This window comes from Ochotona princeps, chromosome 6 (assembly GCF_030435755.1).
Source record: "Ochotona princeps isolate mOchPri1 chromosome 6, mOchPri1.hap1, whole genome shotgun sequence".
In the NCBI taxonomy this organism is placed as follows: Eukaryota; Metazoa; Chordata; class Mammalia; order Lagomorpha; family Ochotonidae; genus Ochotona; species Ochotona princeps.
Genome location: NC_080837.1, coordinates 29,488,258 through 29,506,375, shown reverse-complemented (window position 1 = coordinate 29,506,375; position 18,118 = coordinate 29,488,258). Strand labels below are relative to the sequence as shown.

Here is an 18,118-nt window from a genome sequence, read left to right as displayed (position 1 = left end):
TGGTAGTCTCCATTGTTTTTTCCGTTCTCAATTGGTAAGATGGTCTTTAACCTATGAAATCACTTGAAGTTCCACAGCATGGGTATAATGCACATTAAAACCATGATGGTATGGCGGCCGAGTGACATTTCACTATTTTAGAGCATTCCCATATAGATCCTATTGCCTTGCTGACTCTTAGTTTATGGGATTGGGTTAATCAAAATCTGTAGTCCATTGAGGGGTAGCTTAAAAAATATTGGAAGTATATATTTTTATAGTTAGATTGTAAAAGCTGCATAGTTGTTATGTTATAGATATCTGATGAAATGTTTGACCTAAGGAAGTGTACTTTTTTAATATTGTATTTAAAATTAGAGTGCTTAGCCTAATTAGGCAAATGTGAACATTCTCAAGATTTGAAAAGACAAAGGAAATTATAGTCTGTATGGTCTAATCTGTACTTACAGAAAGCTGGTGGTCTTTATTGGGTTAACATTCGAGTTTCCCAGAAATGTGAGATTTGGACTATTTATGATATTTATGATAATTTATGATAAATTGAAGATTATAGAACAGTAAATTGCAAAGTGAGTTAGGTTTTGCCCCAGTCCTTCTGAGCTGATTCAGAGTTGCAGTTTGGTGCTGATACATCCTTTTATTATCTGCTAATTTCCCTTTCTTATCAGAGAACAGGCCCCAAATCTTTATGTATGCAACATTATGAACATCTGAAGCTAATGGTGGCTATTACTTTATTTTTTCATTATTTATTTCATAATTTTAATACAAAATAGAATATGTAGAAGCATTTCTATCCTAGTTAATTAGCCTAGTGAAGATTCTATTTAACCAGCATCCAGACCAAAAACAGAACATTATCACTTCAGAATCCTTAGTTCTGTAAGTTCCTACCCACTCAAGGAAGACGCTGGTTTCTAACAGATTGTGTTTGTTTCATCTGTTTTTGTCCGTTGTATGAATACAGAGTAATACCGTATGTGTACGACTGCCTGATAGCCCAGCCTTGTGCATACCGCCTCCATTTTGTGCACAGCTGCAGTTTGTTCATTCTGATTACCATCTCTTATATTGTGTGAATGTAACACAATTTATCTACCTGTTTTATTTTTAGGTTTACTTTTATTTATTGAATAAGGTGCTGTTTTTCCATGCACATAGGGATATACAATTCCTAATTTGTAAGAGATCACTTTCAATTGAATAAGTTAAGAAAATACTAAATAATATAACAGCCAGCAGATAGTTGCAGCAAATTGCAGAGCTAATAAAATAGGTTGATACTGTTTCCCAGTATGTGGCCTGTAGAATAGTAACCCTGAAAACAGTATTTAATTGAAAATGATTTTTAAGAACATCAACATTTGATTTTTTCTTCCTCCTTTACTGATGAGGCATACATCTGTTCTGTATTTTGACACAGTATTTTAATTTCTTGTCTAGAGTGTTCAGTAGCCAACATTATTATATAGGAACCAGATTTTTTATTTTATACAACGAACCATTTAATTTTGCTTGTGGATAAAGATTTGGTCAGTCCTGCTCAGCTTGCCATTATCATGAGTTAAATATTAAAATACCTTCCAAATTCTAAGTGTTTTGCAAGCAATAATATGATATTCCTTATTGGAAGGGAGGAAATGTATATTTTTCATCTAGTGAATCTAAAAATTTATTAAGGGTACTTCAAAGAGTAAGAGATAAGTTTTTGTGTATGCAAAAGTTTTCCAAAATCTCAGAGAACATGCATATTGTGAACAGAACAGTGCATGGGTTTCAAAAGTTTTTGCATCAAAATGAGCTTTTTTTTTTCTATTTCCCACAAACTCTTTGAACTACCCTCATATTTACTGAGTTACTGTGGTTCTAACTGCTGGGGCTGAAATTGAATGGCCAAAATGTGTTGCCTTCCTGGAACTTCTGTTTGAATAGGGAGGTGGAATAGCTAAGTCAGACACCAAAAGCTTAAAATGTTTAGCAGTGTAATGCTGCTAAGTGGTGTGAAGATGGGAATGTCGTGTGTGTGTGTGTGTGTGTGTGTGTGTGTGTTGGAATGGGTCTTAATTCAGGGAGGCCTAAAAGAGAATTCATTAGCTAATCTTGGAGCAGTTGATGAAATAAAAGAGCCCGTATCAGAGAGAGAAGGAGCTTCAAGGGACCAGCCAAAGCAAAGGTCCTTGGGTAGGAACATAGGTAGAGAAATCAGTAAAAACAAGAGCAGCCGTGACTAGAAAGAAAGGGAACACAGAGATGGAACGAGGACACTGAGGGACAGGATTGAGGGGGAAATGGGGAGTGTTGCAGGCCATTGTAAGGCTTTAGCTTTTATGTGAGGAAAGATGAAATGAACAGTAACTTTAACGTTGACCTTACCCATCACAATTGATGACGTAAGAATTGTCATAGCAAAGTACATCAGAGCATGGAGATGAGCCAGATTGCCTGAGTTTTAATTCTGGTTCCACTTAGCAGCTGTCATCTTGGGCAAGCTACTTATTTATCTCATCCTCATCCATCAAAAGGGAATGATCATTTCTACCTTATTGAATTTTGTTATGAGGTTTCATTGAGAATAAAGCAACTAAAACAGTTTCTGGCATACAGTAAATTCTATATGCATTAAGTAGACATTATTTGATTCACTGTTATCTATAAACGTCTAAGAGAGTTGAAGTAAAACCTCAGACAGGTGATCTTGTGGTTGTTCATAGTTGGCTGAGAGATGCTCAGATGGCTCCCCCTGTTCTCAGTTTGGCCCCCTGATTTTTAAAGAGGGGGAGAATTAAATCTGCTGCTTCAGTCTGCTAGGTACTGAATTGATTGTCCAACATTATACAATAATGAAGGGGTTCAACATTTAGGCTGTTCAGTATTTTAATACACAATCTGACCCCAGAAAAGAATCTACTTAGTTTGTTTTGGTGTGGTACAGATTTTAGATCAAAATTTAGTTTCTTACATTAGTAAATTAGGACCACTTGTTGATTTTTGCCCCAATACAAATGTTAATACATTTCAGAGTCACTGCTAGTTGGATTGAAGCAAACCTCCCAGATGATTCTAAAGACACATGGAAGAAGAGGGGGAATGTGGAATATGTGGTGCTTCTTGACTGGTTTAGTTCTGCAAAAGATTTACAACTTGGAACAACTCTGCGGAGTCTCAAAGATGCACTTTTCAAGGTTAGCAAGTTTCCTTGTTAGTTTGTTGTAATTGCAAGCCTTTTCTGGATGTTAGAAAGGCATGTTGACTAGCTGTTTATCATAAGAAAAAGATTCTTGGATTATAGAATTTTTTCAAGAGTTTTAAATAATCAGATAAACTGATCTATATAAAATATATTAGAATTTTCAAAAATATAAATTAGCTGAATAAATGTTACTTATAGTAAGAATTAAACAAATTATAAAGGAAAAGAAAGAAGTGACTGGGGGAAAATTGATAGATTCTACTTCGTAAGACAAAATCTAAGATATGAAAAAATACAAAAATTTTAAAAGACAGAAGGCAAGAAAAAAATTTGCAATGCATATGGCAGTGGTTTAAAACATCTGCAGTCCAAAGAACTTTTACAAATGACTAAGAAAAGTAAGATAAGAAATTAAGTGGACATATACATGAATAAAATAGAAAATGTAAATGGATGTAACCATAAAAACTATCAAATACATTCTCAGATACATATAAATTAAAGTGATTGCGATCTTTACTGATAATATTTAGTTAAATTTGTTAAATTGTAACAGTGCTGAATAATGGTTAATATTTGGTGAAAATCAGCCACAGTAGCAGATCAGTTGATGAGAACATTGCTCTATAGTAAGACCATGTAAACATTTCAAAACAGTTTATGCTAAAACAGAGAATCCAGAAATGTATTTAAATATAGATTTGCACATGAAACTGCCCATACTCCACTGGCATTGATCTACAAAAGTGTTAATATCATACAGTTAAGCGTAAGATATGATAAAGGTGACCTAAAAAGTTCAGTAAAGAAATGATGGTTTGAGATGAATGGTTCGGAGACAACTGGTTAGCCAAGAGGTAACAAAAAGTAGATCCCTACGTGATTTAAGGTTAGACCAAGCTAGATCCAAAATGGATCAAAGGTGTGAATGTGTAGCTTAAAGTAGAGTGAACTACTGTTCAAGAAGCATTCCTATTTCAAATTTTGGTCACAACTCCACACTCCATAGGGGAAGTTAATACATTAACTGTTTTTTTTTTAATCAAAAATATATGTGACACATCTCCAAAAATCTGTTTGCCCTTGTACAATACATTCACTGTTTACTTAGAAAATAGTAAATATATCTACATATTAGTGGGTATAGAATAAAATTAGTTAAGTTGGGGGCCAATATTGTGGCTCAGAGGGTAAAGCCACCACCTACAAGGCCAGTGTCCCATGTGAACACTGGTTCTAGTGTCAATTCCTCCACTTATAGGCTTTGTGCCAGAGAAAGTGGTAGAAGATGGTTCAGTTGCTTTGGCCCCTGCCACCCTTGTGGGGGTTCTGGATGGAGGTTTTGGTTCCTGGGTTTGGCCTTGTCCAACTCCAGCTATTCTAGCTATTCAGGGAATGAATTAGTAGACGGAAGATTTGTTTCTTTCTTTGTCTCTTAGTCTCTTTCTGTAACTTTGCCTTTCAAATAATAAGTGGATCTTAAAAAGCAGAGATGGTGGGGTTTGTGATGGCTCAATTGGTTAATCTCCTGCCTCCAAGCACCAGCATCATATATGGACTCCAGTTCGTGTCCCAGCTGTTAGACTTTCCATTTAGCTCCTTGCTTGTGACCTGGGAAAGCAACAAAGGACAGCCAAAAGCCTTGGGACCATATACCCATTTGGAAGATCCAAAAGAGGCTCCTGGCTCCAGATCAGTTCAGCTCTGGCCGTTGCAGCCATTTGGGGAGTGAACCAGGAGATGGAAGATCTTTCTCTCAGTAACTCCTCTCTGTAAATCTGTCTTCCCAGTAAAAGTAAATAAATCTTTGCCAAAAAGAAAAAAAAAGGTTTTGGGGTAGAGTGACAATGGTTAATGAACTTAGGAAAAGATGTTCAACTTAATAAATGCTAATTAAAACAAGGTAACATTTTATGTCCACTTGTTTGGTAAAAAACAAAACTGAAAAGGTGTAGAATAGATATTCTCATACACGGCTAAGTGTAAATTCGGCATAGCATTTTTTGAAGGATGATTTGATGTCATCTACCAAATTTTTAAACCAGCATCTCTAATTCTAGGAAATTGTGCTACAGAAATACACAAATACCTATTTTTCTAAGTGATCATTTCAAAAACAAGCAACTTACATTAAAAATGTTTAAATGTTCATGTGTGTTGGCTCAGTAATTGAACCTCTGGGAATTTTCCCTAAGTTAGGGGTAGGTTGGTTGTGTGCATGGTTAGGATCTTTGGTCATCTCAGCGTGTATAATCAAGTCGGGTGGGAATTATCCCAGCGATTCAATTTTGATGTGTCCAGATATGTATATTTAAGATAACGGATTGTGAGTTTATTTGGAAGAACTGCCTTCAGCTAAATGTTGAATTTTGCCTTCAGTTCTCATTTTTTCATCTTTTAAAACATGAATCTTGCCTTCTAAGGCATGATTTTAAAATTCGAGCTTCTTGTGTTTTTTAGCTATCTAGATATTGCTGCCATATCAAAATTGCTATTTTCTTATTTTATAGTGGGAAAGTAAGACTGTCCTGCGCAATGAGCCTTTAGTTTTAGAAGGAGGCTATGAAAACTGGCTGCTTTGCTATCCTCAGTTTACAACAAATGCGAAAGTCACCCCACCCCCACGAGGCAAGAATGAAGAGGTGTCTATCTCATGTATGTATGTATTTTCATGTGAAAATTTTTGTTTAAAATTGCTTCAATAAAATATACCTTAATATAGATCTTTTTTACATCCTTAAAGTAGTATTCTTGCTTGTGTGTGCTTTTGTCCCATCAGCAGTTTGTTTGCAGGAGTAAAAACACAGGAGGTCCACGTCCTGGAAAATTACTCTGATTTTGAAACTGTCGTGATTTCCATTTCATTTCGTTTCTTTTACTGTCACATAACATACATTAGAAATGTTTTGTGATGTCTGTGCCATTCTTAAAAGTTCTTCTTCTTTTGGGAATTTTAGTGGATTTTACTTATCCCTCATTGGAAGAATCAGTTCCTTCAAAAGTTACTGCCCAGGTGCCAACACCTCCTATAGAAGTGGATGAAAGCGTAGAACTGATAAATGATCAAGAAGGGAGAATGGGACCACTGAATATATCAACTCCAGGTGAACCTGTTGCTGCTTCCAAAGGTGATATTGCACCCATAATTCAGCCTGTGCCTATTAAAAAGAATATTCCACAGGTAAGTTCCTAATTTCCTTTTAGCTTTATTCATCTTGTAATAGTTTGTTAAATATATCGTATAAAATTAATTTTTATAAATCACTTTTAATGTTTGAGAAATAAAAACATCAGAAAAAATTTTTGGTACCTTTTTAAAAAAGATACTCATTTGTTTGAAAGGCCGAGTGACATGTGAGATCTTCCATCTGCTTGTTCATTCCCCAGATGGCCCCAACAGCCATTATTGGGTCTGGCCAAGATCCAGGAGTGCCATCCTGGTCTTGCACATGGGTGGCAGGAATTTGAGTACTTGGGCCATCATCTCCCTCTGACCACATGGATTAGTAGGGAGCTGGATCAGAAACAGAGGAGCTGGGACTTGAACAGGTTCGGTGGGAGTCCGAGGTTGCAGCTCCAGAAGTGGACCACAAGTCCCACCCCATGATAACATTTTTATTATAAAAATTTTAACAGTAATTCATTCCTATTACTATGGCTTTATCAGAATAGATATTTCAGCCCCAGCTGGTGGTCCATTTACTACCATTAATAAAAGATTTGTATTACCACAGTGAACTAGGAAGACCCCTAGAACATAGATTTCCTGTGGTCCCTCTGAGGCTAACAAAATCCATAGATGCTGAAGTTCCTGTTCTAGCAGTGGAGTAGTATTTGTATATAATCCATGAACACACATACCCCTATACTTCAGGGCATGTAGAGATTACTTAGTATACAGTACCTAATATACTGTGATTGCTGTGTAAGTAGCCATAGTGTTTGTAAAGTGACAAAAAATCTGTACTTGTTCAGCATAGACACTCTTTTTTCCCTCATATTTTTGATCCACTATTATTTGAATGCTCTGATGTGCAGACTATGGATATAGATAATGTGTTTCCCCAAATAGATAGGCTTAGTGTGATAGCGGTATTATGTTAATATCTTGGTTTTAACACAATTATTGTAGTTCTATGTCTATAAAATGTGACACACACATATAGATATATAAAACAGGTGTGCACATTAATCATTTTAAAGTTTTTTAATAGCCAGGAGGTTACAGTTTAAAAATTGCAACCTTTTTTCCTTCATTAGATTTTATTTAAACAAAAGTTAAGTGATAGGTCCAGTGCCAAGACATATTAGGCTAAACTTCCATCTGCAGTGCCAGCATCACATATGGGTGCATATTCAAGTCATGGCTGGTCTACTTCCCATTCAGCTCCCTGCCTATGTCCCAAGAAACCAGCAGAGAATGCCTGGAGTGTGGGATACTGGCTCCCAGCTTTGGATTGGCCCGACTGTGGCTCTTGTGGTCATTTGGAGAGTGAGCCAAATCTCTCTTTGTAATTCTGCCTTTCAAATAAAACAATCTTTTCTAAACTGATATTTCCCTTTATAGTCTCTAATAGGAGTTTTTATTTCATATTTGTAAATAAATACTTTGTATTTTGAGTATTTGTTTTATGTTAATATTTTGCCCAGGTATATTAAAACAGTATTTCACATTTGAAGTGGATACATACATTCGATTTCTGGAACAAACTGTTAATAGAAAACTGGCTACTTTTTTTTTTTTTTAATAAAACAAGGAAGCTCATTTTTAAGATCTCTTAATGCAATTTTTTTAACTTCCGTTGCTGTATTCCCTCTCAGTATAGCAGCAGTAGATGTGGTTGGAACGATGGGTAAGAATCATTGGGAGGCTTGGGTTAAGTTTTAGTTTTGTCATTCAGGTACAAAGAACCAGTAAAGAATTCTAAACTTGAAGCTTTAGGACTGGGGAAAATGCAGTAGATGACCAGGACTTGAATGGAAACAACATTTATTTTGGTTCTTGTTCTACTTTTTGTTGTTGATGTCATCCTCATAGCAGTCTTTACATCAGTCTTAAATACATACAAAGGCGGAATGGGTTTTTGGTTTTTTGCTTGTTTCATTTTTTAATTGTAGGTTTATATTGGAAAGGCAAATATACAGAGAGAAGGAGATAGAAAGTCTTCTTTCCGCTGGTACACTTTCCACATGGCTGCAGTGGCTGGAGCTGAGCTAATCCAAAGCCAGGAGCCAGGAGCCAGGAACTCCCTCAAGGTCTACCATGCAGGTGCAGGATCCCAAGGCTTTGGGCCGTGCTCCAAAGCTTTCCCAGGCCACAAGCAGGGAGCTGGATGGGAAGTGGAGCAGCCAGGTCACGAACCAGGCCCACATGGGATCCCAGTGCATGCAAGGCAAGAACTTTAGCTGCTAGGCTACTGCACCAGACCCTGTTTATTTTTGTGTTTAAGAGAAAAGGAGGGAAAAGATGAAAGAAAAGATTTGGTGGAAAATACAAAATTCATTTTGTAAGAATACTACATAGATTGTTATTGGCAGGTATTCTTGTAAGATTTCATTTTTGTTTCAGGACACTATTTTCAAGATATAATGTTAGAATAACTTTTCACAATGGTATAGAATCAATATGCTATTAAGTAGTCAATAAACATTTAATTAAATCAAGAATTTGTTATTTAACTTGAACAAAATTATTATTTTACTTCTTTTGAAAAGCTGTGATGGAGTATTATGCCTGTTTGCTCAGCATCACATTAATTGACTGATATCAACATCCTCTCCCTACCCTTTTTAGAGCTTACATTTTAGGAAGAAATTTTTAAAAAATATATGAATATCTATTTATTGATTTGAAAGGCAGAGTGATACAGAGAGAGGAAGGGAGAGATAAAGAAAAATCTCCTGTTGGCTAGTTAGCTCCCATAATGGCTCAGGCTGGGCCACATGGAAGGCAGGAGCCACACGTTTCAGGAGCCCCAGCTGCACGGGCCATCCTCCAGTGCTGTTTCCCAGGCCGTTAGCAGGGAGTTAGAGTGCAGGTGAAGCGGCCAGCACTCTAAACAGCATCTGTAGGTTGTAGGCATTGCAGGCAGATTCTTAATTTGTTGCATCACAGTGTTGGTCCAGAAAGAAAGATTTTTAAACAAGTAATTATACTTAGTAATTGAAATCCCAGTAATGCGTGCTCGCTTCGGCAGCACATATACTAAAATTGGAACGATACAGAGAAGATTAGCATGGCCCCTGCGCAAGGATGACACGCAAATTCGTGAAGCGTTCCATATTTTTAATGTTATATGTTGTGTATAAGCTAAAATTGAAGTATAGGTGAGGTGGTCACAGAAGGTGGCTGGGAACTCGCATTTACTTTTAACATATTGGCTACTCATTACTATGTCAATTAATTCCATAATGATGTAAATTTTTGCTGATGGTATGTTGGAGCTTTCAATTGACTGGGATGATACTCTGCTGGCTCTGTCTTCAGACCAGAGAGGGTATACCTAAGAAGCGGTTGAACTTGACTGGACAATAAGATGCTGGACTCTATGTTTGGTATACGCTTGCAATGGGGGAATCTCAACTGAACTTGAGCTGTGGTTATGCAACAAGGTGGAGGAATCCACCATGGTGGGAGGGTTTGGGGAGGGGTGGGGAGAACCCAAGTATCTATGTAACTGTGTCACATAATACAATGTAATTAATGAAGTTAAATAATAAATAATTAAAAAAAGAGAGAGAGAGAGAAAAAAAAAAGAAATCCCAGTAATGCTACGAGAGCAAAGGAGAGAGCTTCTGAGAGCATGTGTTGGGGGAATTGGCTGGTTTAGGCGTCAGCTAGATATGTGAATGTCCTCTAGATGAACAGCTGAATTAAGGTTGGGAAAGAGCATGCATCTTTGAAGTTTTTGCCTTCCCAGAAAGGCATATGTAGCTCTTGTGTAGAATAGATGTAAATAAGAACAGAGAAGTAAAGGGACTTAGAAGCCATTAAGCGATTTTAGATGTAATCTTAGTGGGTGAAAAGGGTTTTAAGCAGAGCAGGAACATGGTCAGATTAGTTTGAAATAGTTCTATGGCTACTGTTTACAAGAGAACAAGAGGTGGCCAGCACTGTGGTGTAGTGAGTGAAGCTGCTACCTGCCATGCCAGCATCCTGTATAGGTGCTCCACTTACAATTCAGCATCCCTGCTGACGCCCCTGGATGACATACGTGCTTTTGCTCCTGCACCCATGACCCAGAGGAAGCTGTGGCTCTTGGGTTTGGACTGGTTCAGCTCTGGCTGCTGCAGCCATTTAGGAAGTGAACCAGCAGGTGGAAGCTCTCTCTTTCTCCCCCTCCCCTGACCCCTTTTCTCTCTGTCCATTTATTTCACTCTTTCAAATTAATAAACACATAAAAGCAAGAGAAGAGTTGGGTGTCTCGTTGGAAGCCATGTTATAATTAGTAGCTCTTCTGCCTGTCTACAGAACACATGCAGGTGAATGGATTGAGTTAAGATGAAGTAAGTGCCCAAGGTGTTTGGAGATCTCCCATTCTAGGGCTATCTTGGGAGAAATCCTTGCCTGGAGTAATCACAAACAGCTATCTCAGCATGTGCTGGCTCCGTGTTACAGCAGTTCTTTCGTCACCGCTTGGTTTCAGTAATCGGGGGTTGCTTTCTTGAATTTTGACAAAGGTATGATTTGCTCTGATTTTGTTTCTCTAGATTGACCGTACTAAAAAACCTACAGTCAAATTGCCTGAAGATACTAGAGTGAAAAATGAGAAGACGGACCATGAACAACACTCTGCCCTGGATGGAAAAGTCATTCCCGATCGTTCCACCAAGCCAGTGCTCCCCCCTCCAGCTGCCATGTTAACAGATGAAGAAAAGGCGCGCATTCATGCAGAAGCTGCTCTTCTAATGGAGAAAAGCAGACAAGAGAAAGAGCTTCGGGAAAAGCAGCAGGAAGAGCAGAAAGAAAAACTGAAGAGGGAGGAGCAAGAACAGAAAGCCAGAAAGAAACAAGGAACTGAAGAAAATGAAATCACAGAGAACCAACAAAAAGCGCAAGAACAAATGGAGAAGAGAGAAAGTGAACAGGCTGAGAAGGAAGAAAAAGAAATTTCAGCAAAGAGGGGCAAAGAAGTAACAGGAATAAAAAGACAAAGTAAAAGTGAACATGAAACTTCTGATGCTAAGAAATCTGTGGAAGACAGGGGGAAGAGATGTGCAACGCCTGAAGTGCAGAAAAAGTCCACGGGAGACTTGCCCCCTGCATCAGTGACCGGAGATTCAAGTTCGGGCAAGGTAAGCAGAAACCAACAGTGCAGATTGCCAAACTGAAATGAAATGTACATGAGATGACACCAACATTTCATTCTTTTTTGTAGCTGAGTATTATTCCTGTGTGTGTGATTTTCTTTCCCCATTTACCTGTCATTTGAAGCAAAATCGATGGAATTGGAGGACATAGGAAGATACCTACCACATGTTTTCTTTCACTCATGGGAGCCGAAAAGAATCTGAACACTGTGATCATTACTAGAGGCTGGGAGAGGTGTGCGGCTAGAGGGAATTAGAGTGTGGGAATGAAATCAGTCAGATGCAGGAAGTTCCAGATGTTACCCAGCGTAGCAGAGGGACAGCAGTTCATAACTACTTATGAACTTATGGGAACAAAGAAAAGCTCTAAGCTAGCAGTCGTAAAGCCATGTCCAAGAAGAGGAAATGTTTCTGTTTCCATCCATACTTGTGTACATGTATTAAAATAGCACAGTGTAGCCCATAAATACATGCATTTTTGTCAGTCAATTTTTTTCAGTGTAAAAGAAGATAACACTGAGATTTTCCATACATAGGGAAACATCAAGAGTAGGTTTCTAGGTGGTGAAAGATTGTACTGACCCGGCCACACATCTCATTAACTCTCCTTTGAGACCAGTGACCTGCATTTATGAAGTGATAGATTTGGATTGATTCTTGTGCCTGTAAAATGCTACCTGTTTTTAGTAATTGAGCTAAATAACAAATTTTTTAATATTTGATGTAATATTAGGAAACTCGAGTGAAATACAGGAAAGGGCGGAGGAGGCGGTTAGAGTCAGGTGCAGTATTTGCAGAGTTTGCTTCTGCTTCTAGTGTCTGAGCTCAGTGGCATCTGGTCTTTTGTATTTGTATACATTTTTTTATTGGATTATTTTCTGTCTTTATCAAATAATGTTGGCAATAATCAAAACTGCATTTTTTAGCCCTTGGCTGCACACCTAAGACTGATTCATGTGATTTTAGAGAACATGTTTTTGTTGTTATTCTTTAATGTAAAAATAATGTACTTTTATTCTCCACTATGCATCTGACAGTGTTTTCCTTTTGAATACTACGTAAGTTTTCATGATAGCAAGTACATACAAATAGAAAAGCATTTTTTGGTCATATAAAATGACTTATGAGGGAAGGCTAAATATATTTACAAAATGTCAGTTTTTGTACTTCTTAATCCACAGTTTAGGCAAATTGTCAAAATTAATAATCCATATATTAATTACATATTTATCCAGGAAACACTGAAGTGGTAACTTGTACTGAAAAATGGTATCCATACTAAAAAAAATTTAAAGATTTGTTTTACTTGGAAAGTCAGAGTTAGAGAAAGATCTGTTGTTTGTCCGCCCTCCAAGTGGCCACACAGCGAGAGCTGGGCAGGTCTGGAGCCAGGAGCCAGTTCCCCCATGTGGGTGAAGGAGTAGAAGGACTTGGGCCATCCTATGCTTCGTTCCCAAGTCTTAAGGAAGGAGTTGATGGGGAAGTGGAACAGCCAGGACACAAACTGATGCCCCTATGGGATGCTGATGCCAGCAGATGGAGGATTAGCTTGTTAACACCACCATGCTGGCCCCATGCACAAACCTTCTAAACACCCAGAATTGGGGAAATGAAGCCCTTATACCAGAGCTAACACACAGGATAATCAACTGTGAGCTCCTTTCATAAAAATTTTATTTTAAAAATTGTTCTTTTCATTTTATTTGAAGTGCAGAGACACACAGATGGGGAGAGATCTTCTACCCATTGAGTCACTGCCCAGAAGCCCACGACCTTAGGATTGGGCCAGGCCGAAGCCAGGAGCCTAGACCTCAATCTGGATCTCCCATACAGGTGGCAGGGACCCAAGTACTTGAGCCATCACGTGCTGTTTCTCGGGGTGCACCTCAGCAAGAGGCGTGAGAAAGCAGAGTAGCTGGGACTCAGCGCAGTCCCACTGAGCCGGGATGCAGACATCCGAAGTAGCAGCTACCTGAGCCTGCGAGCTCTCATTTAGTATGATGCATTGAGTGAGCTACTTGTGCCAGATATTTTTCCTGTATTATTCCTTTTCATAACTCCACAAGATCTTCAATTTACAACTGAAACTGAGAGTCAGAGGTTAAATAGTTCCCTAAGGATCATATAGATTCCAAAACTACTTTCTTTTCAGATTGCTGTATAAGATGAAAGCTGTGTTTGGAACTTACATTATTCATAATTGTGGAATCTATGTGTTTGACCTGTAAGGATGCCAAGTATTACAGCAAATCTGAATATAGTCTACAGATAACCACATAGAGTAGGTTTTTTGTTTGTTTGTTTTAAAGATTTATTTACTTGGAAAGCATGATAGAGATCTTCTATCCACTAGTTCACTCCCCAAATAGCAATAACAGCCAGGGCCAGGCCAGGACCAGGAACCTGGATCTCCATCCTGGTTTATGTGAATGACAAGTACGTGGGCCATCTGCTGCTGCTTTCCCAGACATGTGAGCAGGGAGCTGAATGGAAAGGAGCAGCCAGGAGTTGACCAGTGCTCCAAAATGGAATACCAGCCTCGCAAGCAGAGGTTTAAGCCACTGCATCACAGTCCAACCCCTCACATATCATTCTTTTATTTATTTTTTTTGTTAGTATTTATTGGAAAGGCAGATATACAGAGAGGAGGAGAGACAGAGAGATCTTCCGTCCAGTGATTCACTCCCTAAGGGACCAAACTGAAGCCGGGAACCAGGAACCTCTTCCGGGTCTCCCACACGGGTGCAGGGTCCCAAAGCTTTGGGCCATCCTCGACTGCTTTCCCAGGCCACAAGCAGGGAGCTGGATGGGAAGTGGAGCTGCTGGGATTAGAACCGGCGCCCATATGGGATCCCGGTGTGTTCAAGGCGAGGACTTCAGCTGCTAGGTCATGCTGCCGGGCCCTTTCTTTTTTTTTTTAAGATTTATTTATTTTTATTACAAAGTCAGATATACAGAGAGGAGGAGAAACAGAGAGGAAGATCTTCTATCCAATGATTCACTCCCCCAAGTGTCCACAACAGCCGGTGCTGCACTGATCCAAAGCCAGGAGCCTGGAGTCTCTTCCAGGTCACCCACGTGGATGCAAAATGCCAAGGCTTTGAGCCGTCCTCGACTGCTTTCCCAGACACAAGCAGGGAACTGGAAGGGAAGTGGAGCTGCTGGGATTAGAATCGGTGTCCATATGGGATACAGGCGCATTCAAAGTGAGGACTTTAGCCACTAGGCTACTGTGCCGGGCCCCACATATCAATCTTGATGCTTTCTGTAGCATATTGACAAAAGTTAAGATTGCTTCTTTTTAAAGTGGGAGAAATATGTTAGTTATTCTAGAATACATTTTATAATGTCTATCTTAAAAAGATTTTCCTACAGTTATTTTAAATATAAGATAAAGTGAGGCAGCAGGCGTATCAGATTGAACTGCCACCTGCAGTGCTGGCATTGGAGGAAGACCCGACTCTTTGAGCCTCTGCACCCTTGTGGTAAACCCAGAAGAAGCTCCTGGCTTTGGCTTAGCCTGCTCCTTTGAGCCCTCTGGGGAGTGGCTCAGAGCTGGAGGATATCTCCCCTCTTTTCCCGGATAGACACAGACAGCTCTAGTTCACGGGTTTGCACCTCACATACCCACAATGACCAGGGTCTAGCCAAGAACCCAGTAACCTGGCCCATCACCAAACCTTTCAGCTTCGGCTTTGACAGGGAACTGGAGTCGGGAGCTAGAGCCAGGAAACGCACCCAACACGGGAGTCTTCCCCAGGAAGCTGACACAGCTGCTGCTGTTGTGCTGTTCGGTGACTGGGAGCTAGTCTATGCATGTGAACTTGCCCAAGGACTGGTGTTAGGGAGCCTCCTTATCACATTTACCGTCTTTGTGAAATGTAGACTTAGATCTGCCCGTTTTAAATTTGATTGCCAGATTATTACTAAGTTGTATGAGTTTGTAATATTCTGAATTTAAAACTGGTCAAGAGTATGGTTTGCAAACATTTTCTCTTACTCCATGATTTTTCATTTTCTTTTGTTTCTAAATTTTATTATTTGTCTATTTGAAAGTTGGAGTTACAGAGATGAAGAGGGGAAGAAAAATTTGATCTGGTGCATTGCTGGTCCAGCTCTCCCACACACTCGGGCCATCTTCCGCTGCTTTCCCGGGATATTCACAGGGAGCAGGATTCAAGGTGGAGCAGCCGGGACTCGAAGCAGAGATCTCAAAGTAGGAGATGCTGGTGCTAGGGGTGGCAGCTTTGCCAGCTACAGAATAGCACCAGCCCTGACTTTTCATTTTCTTAATGGAGCTTTTGGAAACAGGAAACACTAGTTTTTATGAAAAGTCTAATGTCATTTTTTTACTATGTGAATCATGCTTTCAGTATCGTTTCTAAGAAACTTTAACTTGTAAGAAGTGTAAGATTTTTCTCCTGTGTTTTCTTCTTAAAGAGTTTACAGTGTTAGCTTCTGAGACTATGACCCATTAGAGTATTTGAATTTTTTTAATTTTTGAAATACATAGAATGTGTAGCGTAGAGTGTGACACAGTCCCTGTGTACAGTGTATAGTGATAAGGTCAGGTCAGTCGGCATACCTGTCATCTTAAGCATTTCCTTGTGTTTGTGTTGGGAACATTCAAAATCCCCACCACTGGTTTTTTTTTTTTTTTTTTAAAGATTTTATTGTTATTGGAAAGCCGGATATACACAGAGGAGGAGAGACAGAGAGGAAGATCTTCCGTCCGATGTTTCACTCCCCAAGTGAGCCGCAACGGGCCGGTGCGCGCCGATCCGAAGCCGGGAACCAGGAACCTCTTCCGGGTCTCCCACGCGGGTGCAGGGTCCCAATGTATTGGGCCGTCCTCGACTGCTTTCCCAGGCCACAAGCAGGGAGCTGGATGGGAAGTGGAGCTGCCGGGATAAGAACCGGCGTCCATATGGGACCCCAGGGCGTTCAAGGCAAGGACTTTAGCCGCTAGGCCACGCCGCCGGGCCCCACCACTGGTATTTTTGAGTGAATTTATGCACATGCAGTGTTTTCCCCTTACGTGTGGTTTCCTTTTCCGGGCTTCAGTCACTTGCAGTTAGCTGAGTTTAAATGTATTTATGTGGAAAAATTCATAAACAAACTCAGTGTTAAACAACTTTTATTACACTATAGTTATTATTAATCTCTTCCTGTATAGAATTTGCAAATTAAATTTTAATTTAGGTATAGGAAGAAAGATATACATAAGGTTTAAAACTGCATTTCTAGGCCACAGATCCTTTGCAAATAAGAGACTGCTGTAGTGTGAGATAAGAATTTCAACTCAATTTTTTTGCATATGGATATTCACTTTTCTTACATGAAAAAACTTTTTTCTAAGACACATTGACTACTGCAAATTTGTTCAACATATACAATAAAATTAAGTGGCTTGTTAGTTCTTTTTTTATATTTAGTTTGTTTTTATTGGAAAATCAGATATATAGAGAGGAGAGACAGAGAGGAAGATGTTCCATCCACTAATTCACTCCCCAAGTGGCCGCAGTGGCCAAAACTGAGCCGATCCGAAGCCAGGAGCCAGGAGTGTCTTCCAGGTCTTCCACGTGGGTGCAGTGTCCCAAGGCTTTGGGCTATTCTCTACTACTTCCAGGCCAGAAGCAGGGGGCTGGAAGGGAAGCGGGCCACCGGGATTAGAACCAGTGCCCATATGGGATCCCGGCGTATGTAACGTGAGGATTTTAGCCGCTAGGCTACTGTGCCGGACCCATCAATTCTTTTTAATAGTTTGGAGTTACAGACAGTGGAGGTATCTTTACTGTGCAGTTACACTAAGGTTGTTGCCTCAGGATGTTGGTCTGTGTTCATACGTACATAAAACTTCAGCATTTTGCGGAATGAATACACATAGGAGCAGGTATGTTATGAGTACAGGATGACTTAGGTAGATGTAGAATACACTAAGGTACGTAATCTGATGGCTTTTCTGTTTGCCGGATGTCTGGTCCTCATGTACCACCACGGAAGGCCATCTTACAGGTTTGTGCACACGCTTCCTGCTAAGCGTAATAATATTTGGAATTTGAGAAAAAGTTAAAACCTTTCTCGTCTGTGAACTTGCTTTTGAAATTTGTGAATGGTAGCCCAGGCAAGGCTTTTTGATTGTTTAGGACAAGCAGCTTATGTTTGGTATATGGCAAGCTGTAGTTGGCAAATTTCTTTGTTTTAAAACAGGCTCAACGAGAACCTTTGACAAGAGCAAGAAGTGAAGAAATGGGGAGGATTGTGCCAGGACTGCCTTCCGGCTGGGCCAAGGTAAAAGTCAAAGCTAGCACTGAAATAATAATACAGTCCTGTATTCCCAGAATAAGAGTTTTATTTGAGTTATCCCACATCCCTCTAATGCAAATTGTTTTTCTTCATTATAGAGGTCGTAGCTCTTTGCTCTAATAAAAGCAGGTTGAAATTGCTCAGTAACCAACCTGGGGCTCTTGTAACCCTCCATGAGCATTCTAACATTTGTTATTCAGAAACAATATATTTGAAACCTAATTGTTTATAGAAATGATTATTGCCATTTTATTCAAATGAATCTAAGAGTAAATTTAACTTTGGAGTGAATTTTATAATGGTCATTTTTGG

General features: G+C 39.4%; 1 protein-coding gene and 1 non-coding gene across 2 annotated transcripts in view; both read left to right on the top strand.

The window, feature by feature from the left end:
- USP8 (ubiquitin specific peptidase 8) overlaps positions 1-18,118 on the top strand; it is an 84,438-nt gene that overhangs the window by 54,976 nt on the left and 11,344 nt on the right. The window contains exons 8-12 of the mRNA XM_058665865.1: positions 3,020-3,182; positions 5,701-5,845; positions 6,148-6,371; positions 10,901-11,485; positions 17,711-17,791. Of these exons, the coding sequence (XP_058521848.1) occupies positions 3,020-3,182; positions 5,701-5,845; positions 6,148-6,371; positions 10,901-11,485; positions 17,711-17,791 (1,198 nt within the window). The remainder of the gene's footprint in view (positions 1-3,019; positions 3,183-5,700; positions 5,846-6,147; positions 6,372-10,900; positions 11,486-17,710; positions 17,792-18,118) is intronic.
- LOC118759255 (U6 spliceosomal RNA) lies at positions 9,372-9,478 on the top strand. Its single transcript, XR_004996059.1, has one exon. It is a non-coding gene; the product is annotated as a U6 spliceosomal RNA (small nuclear RNA).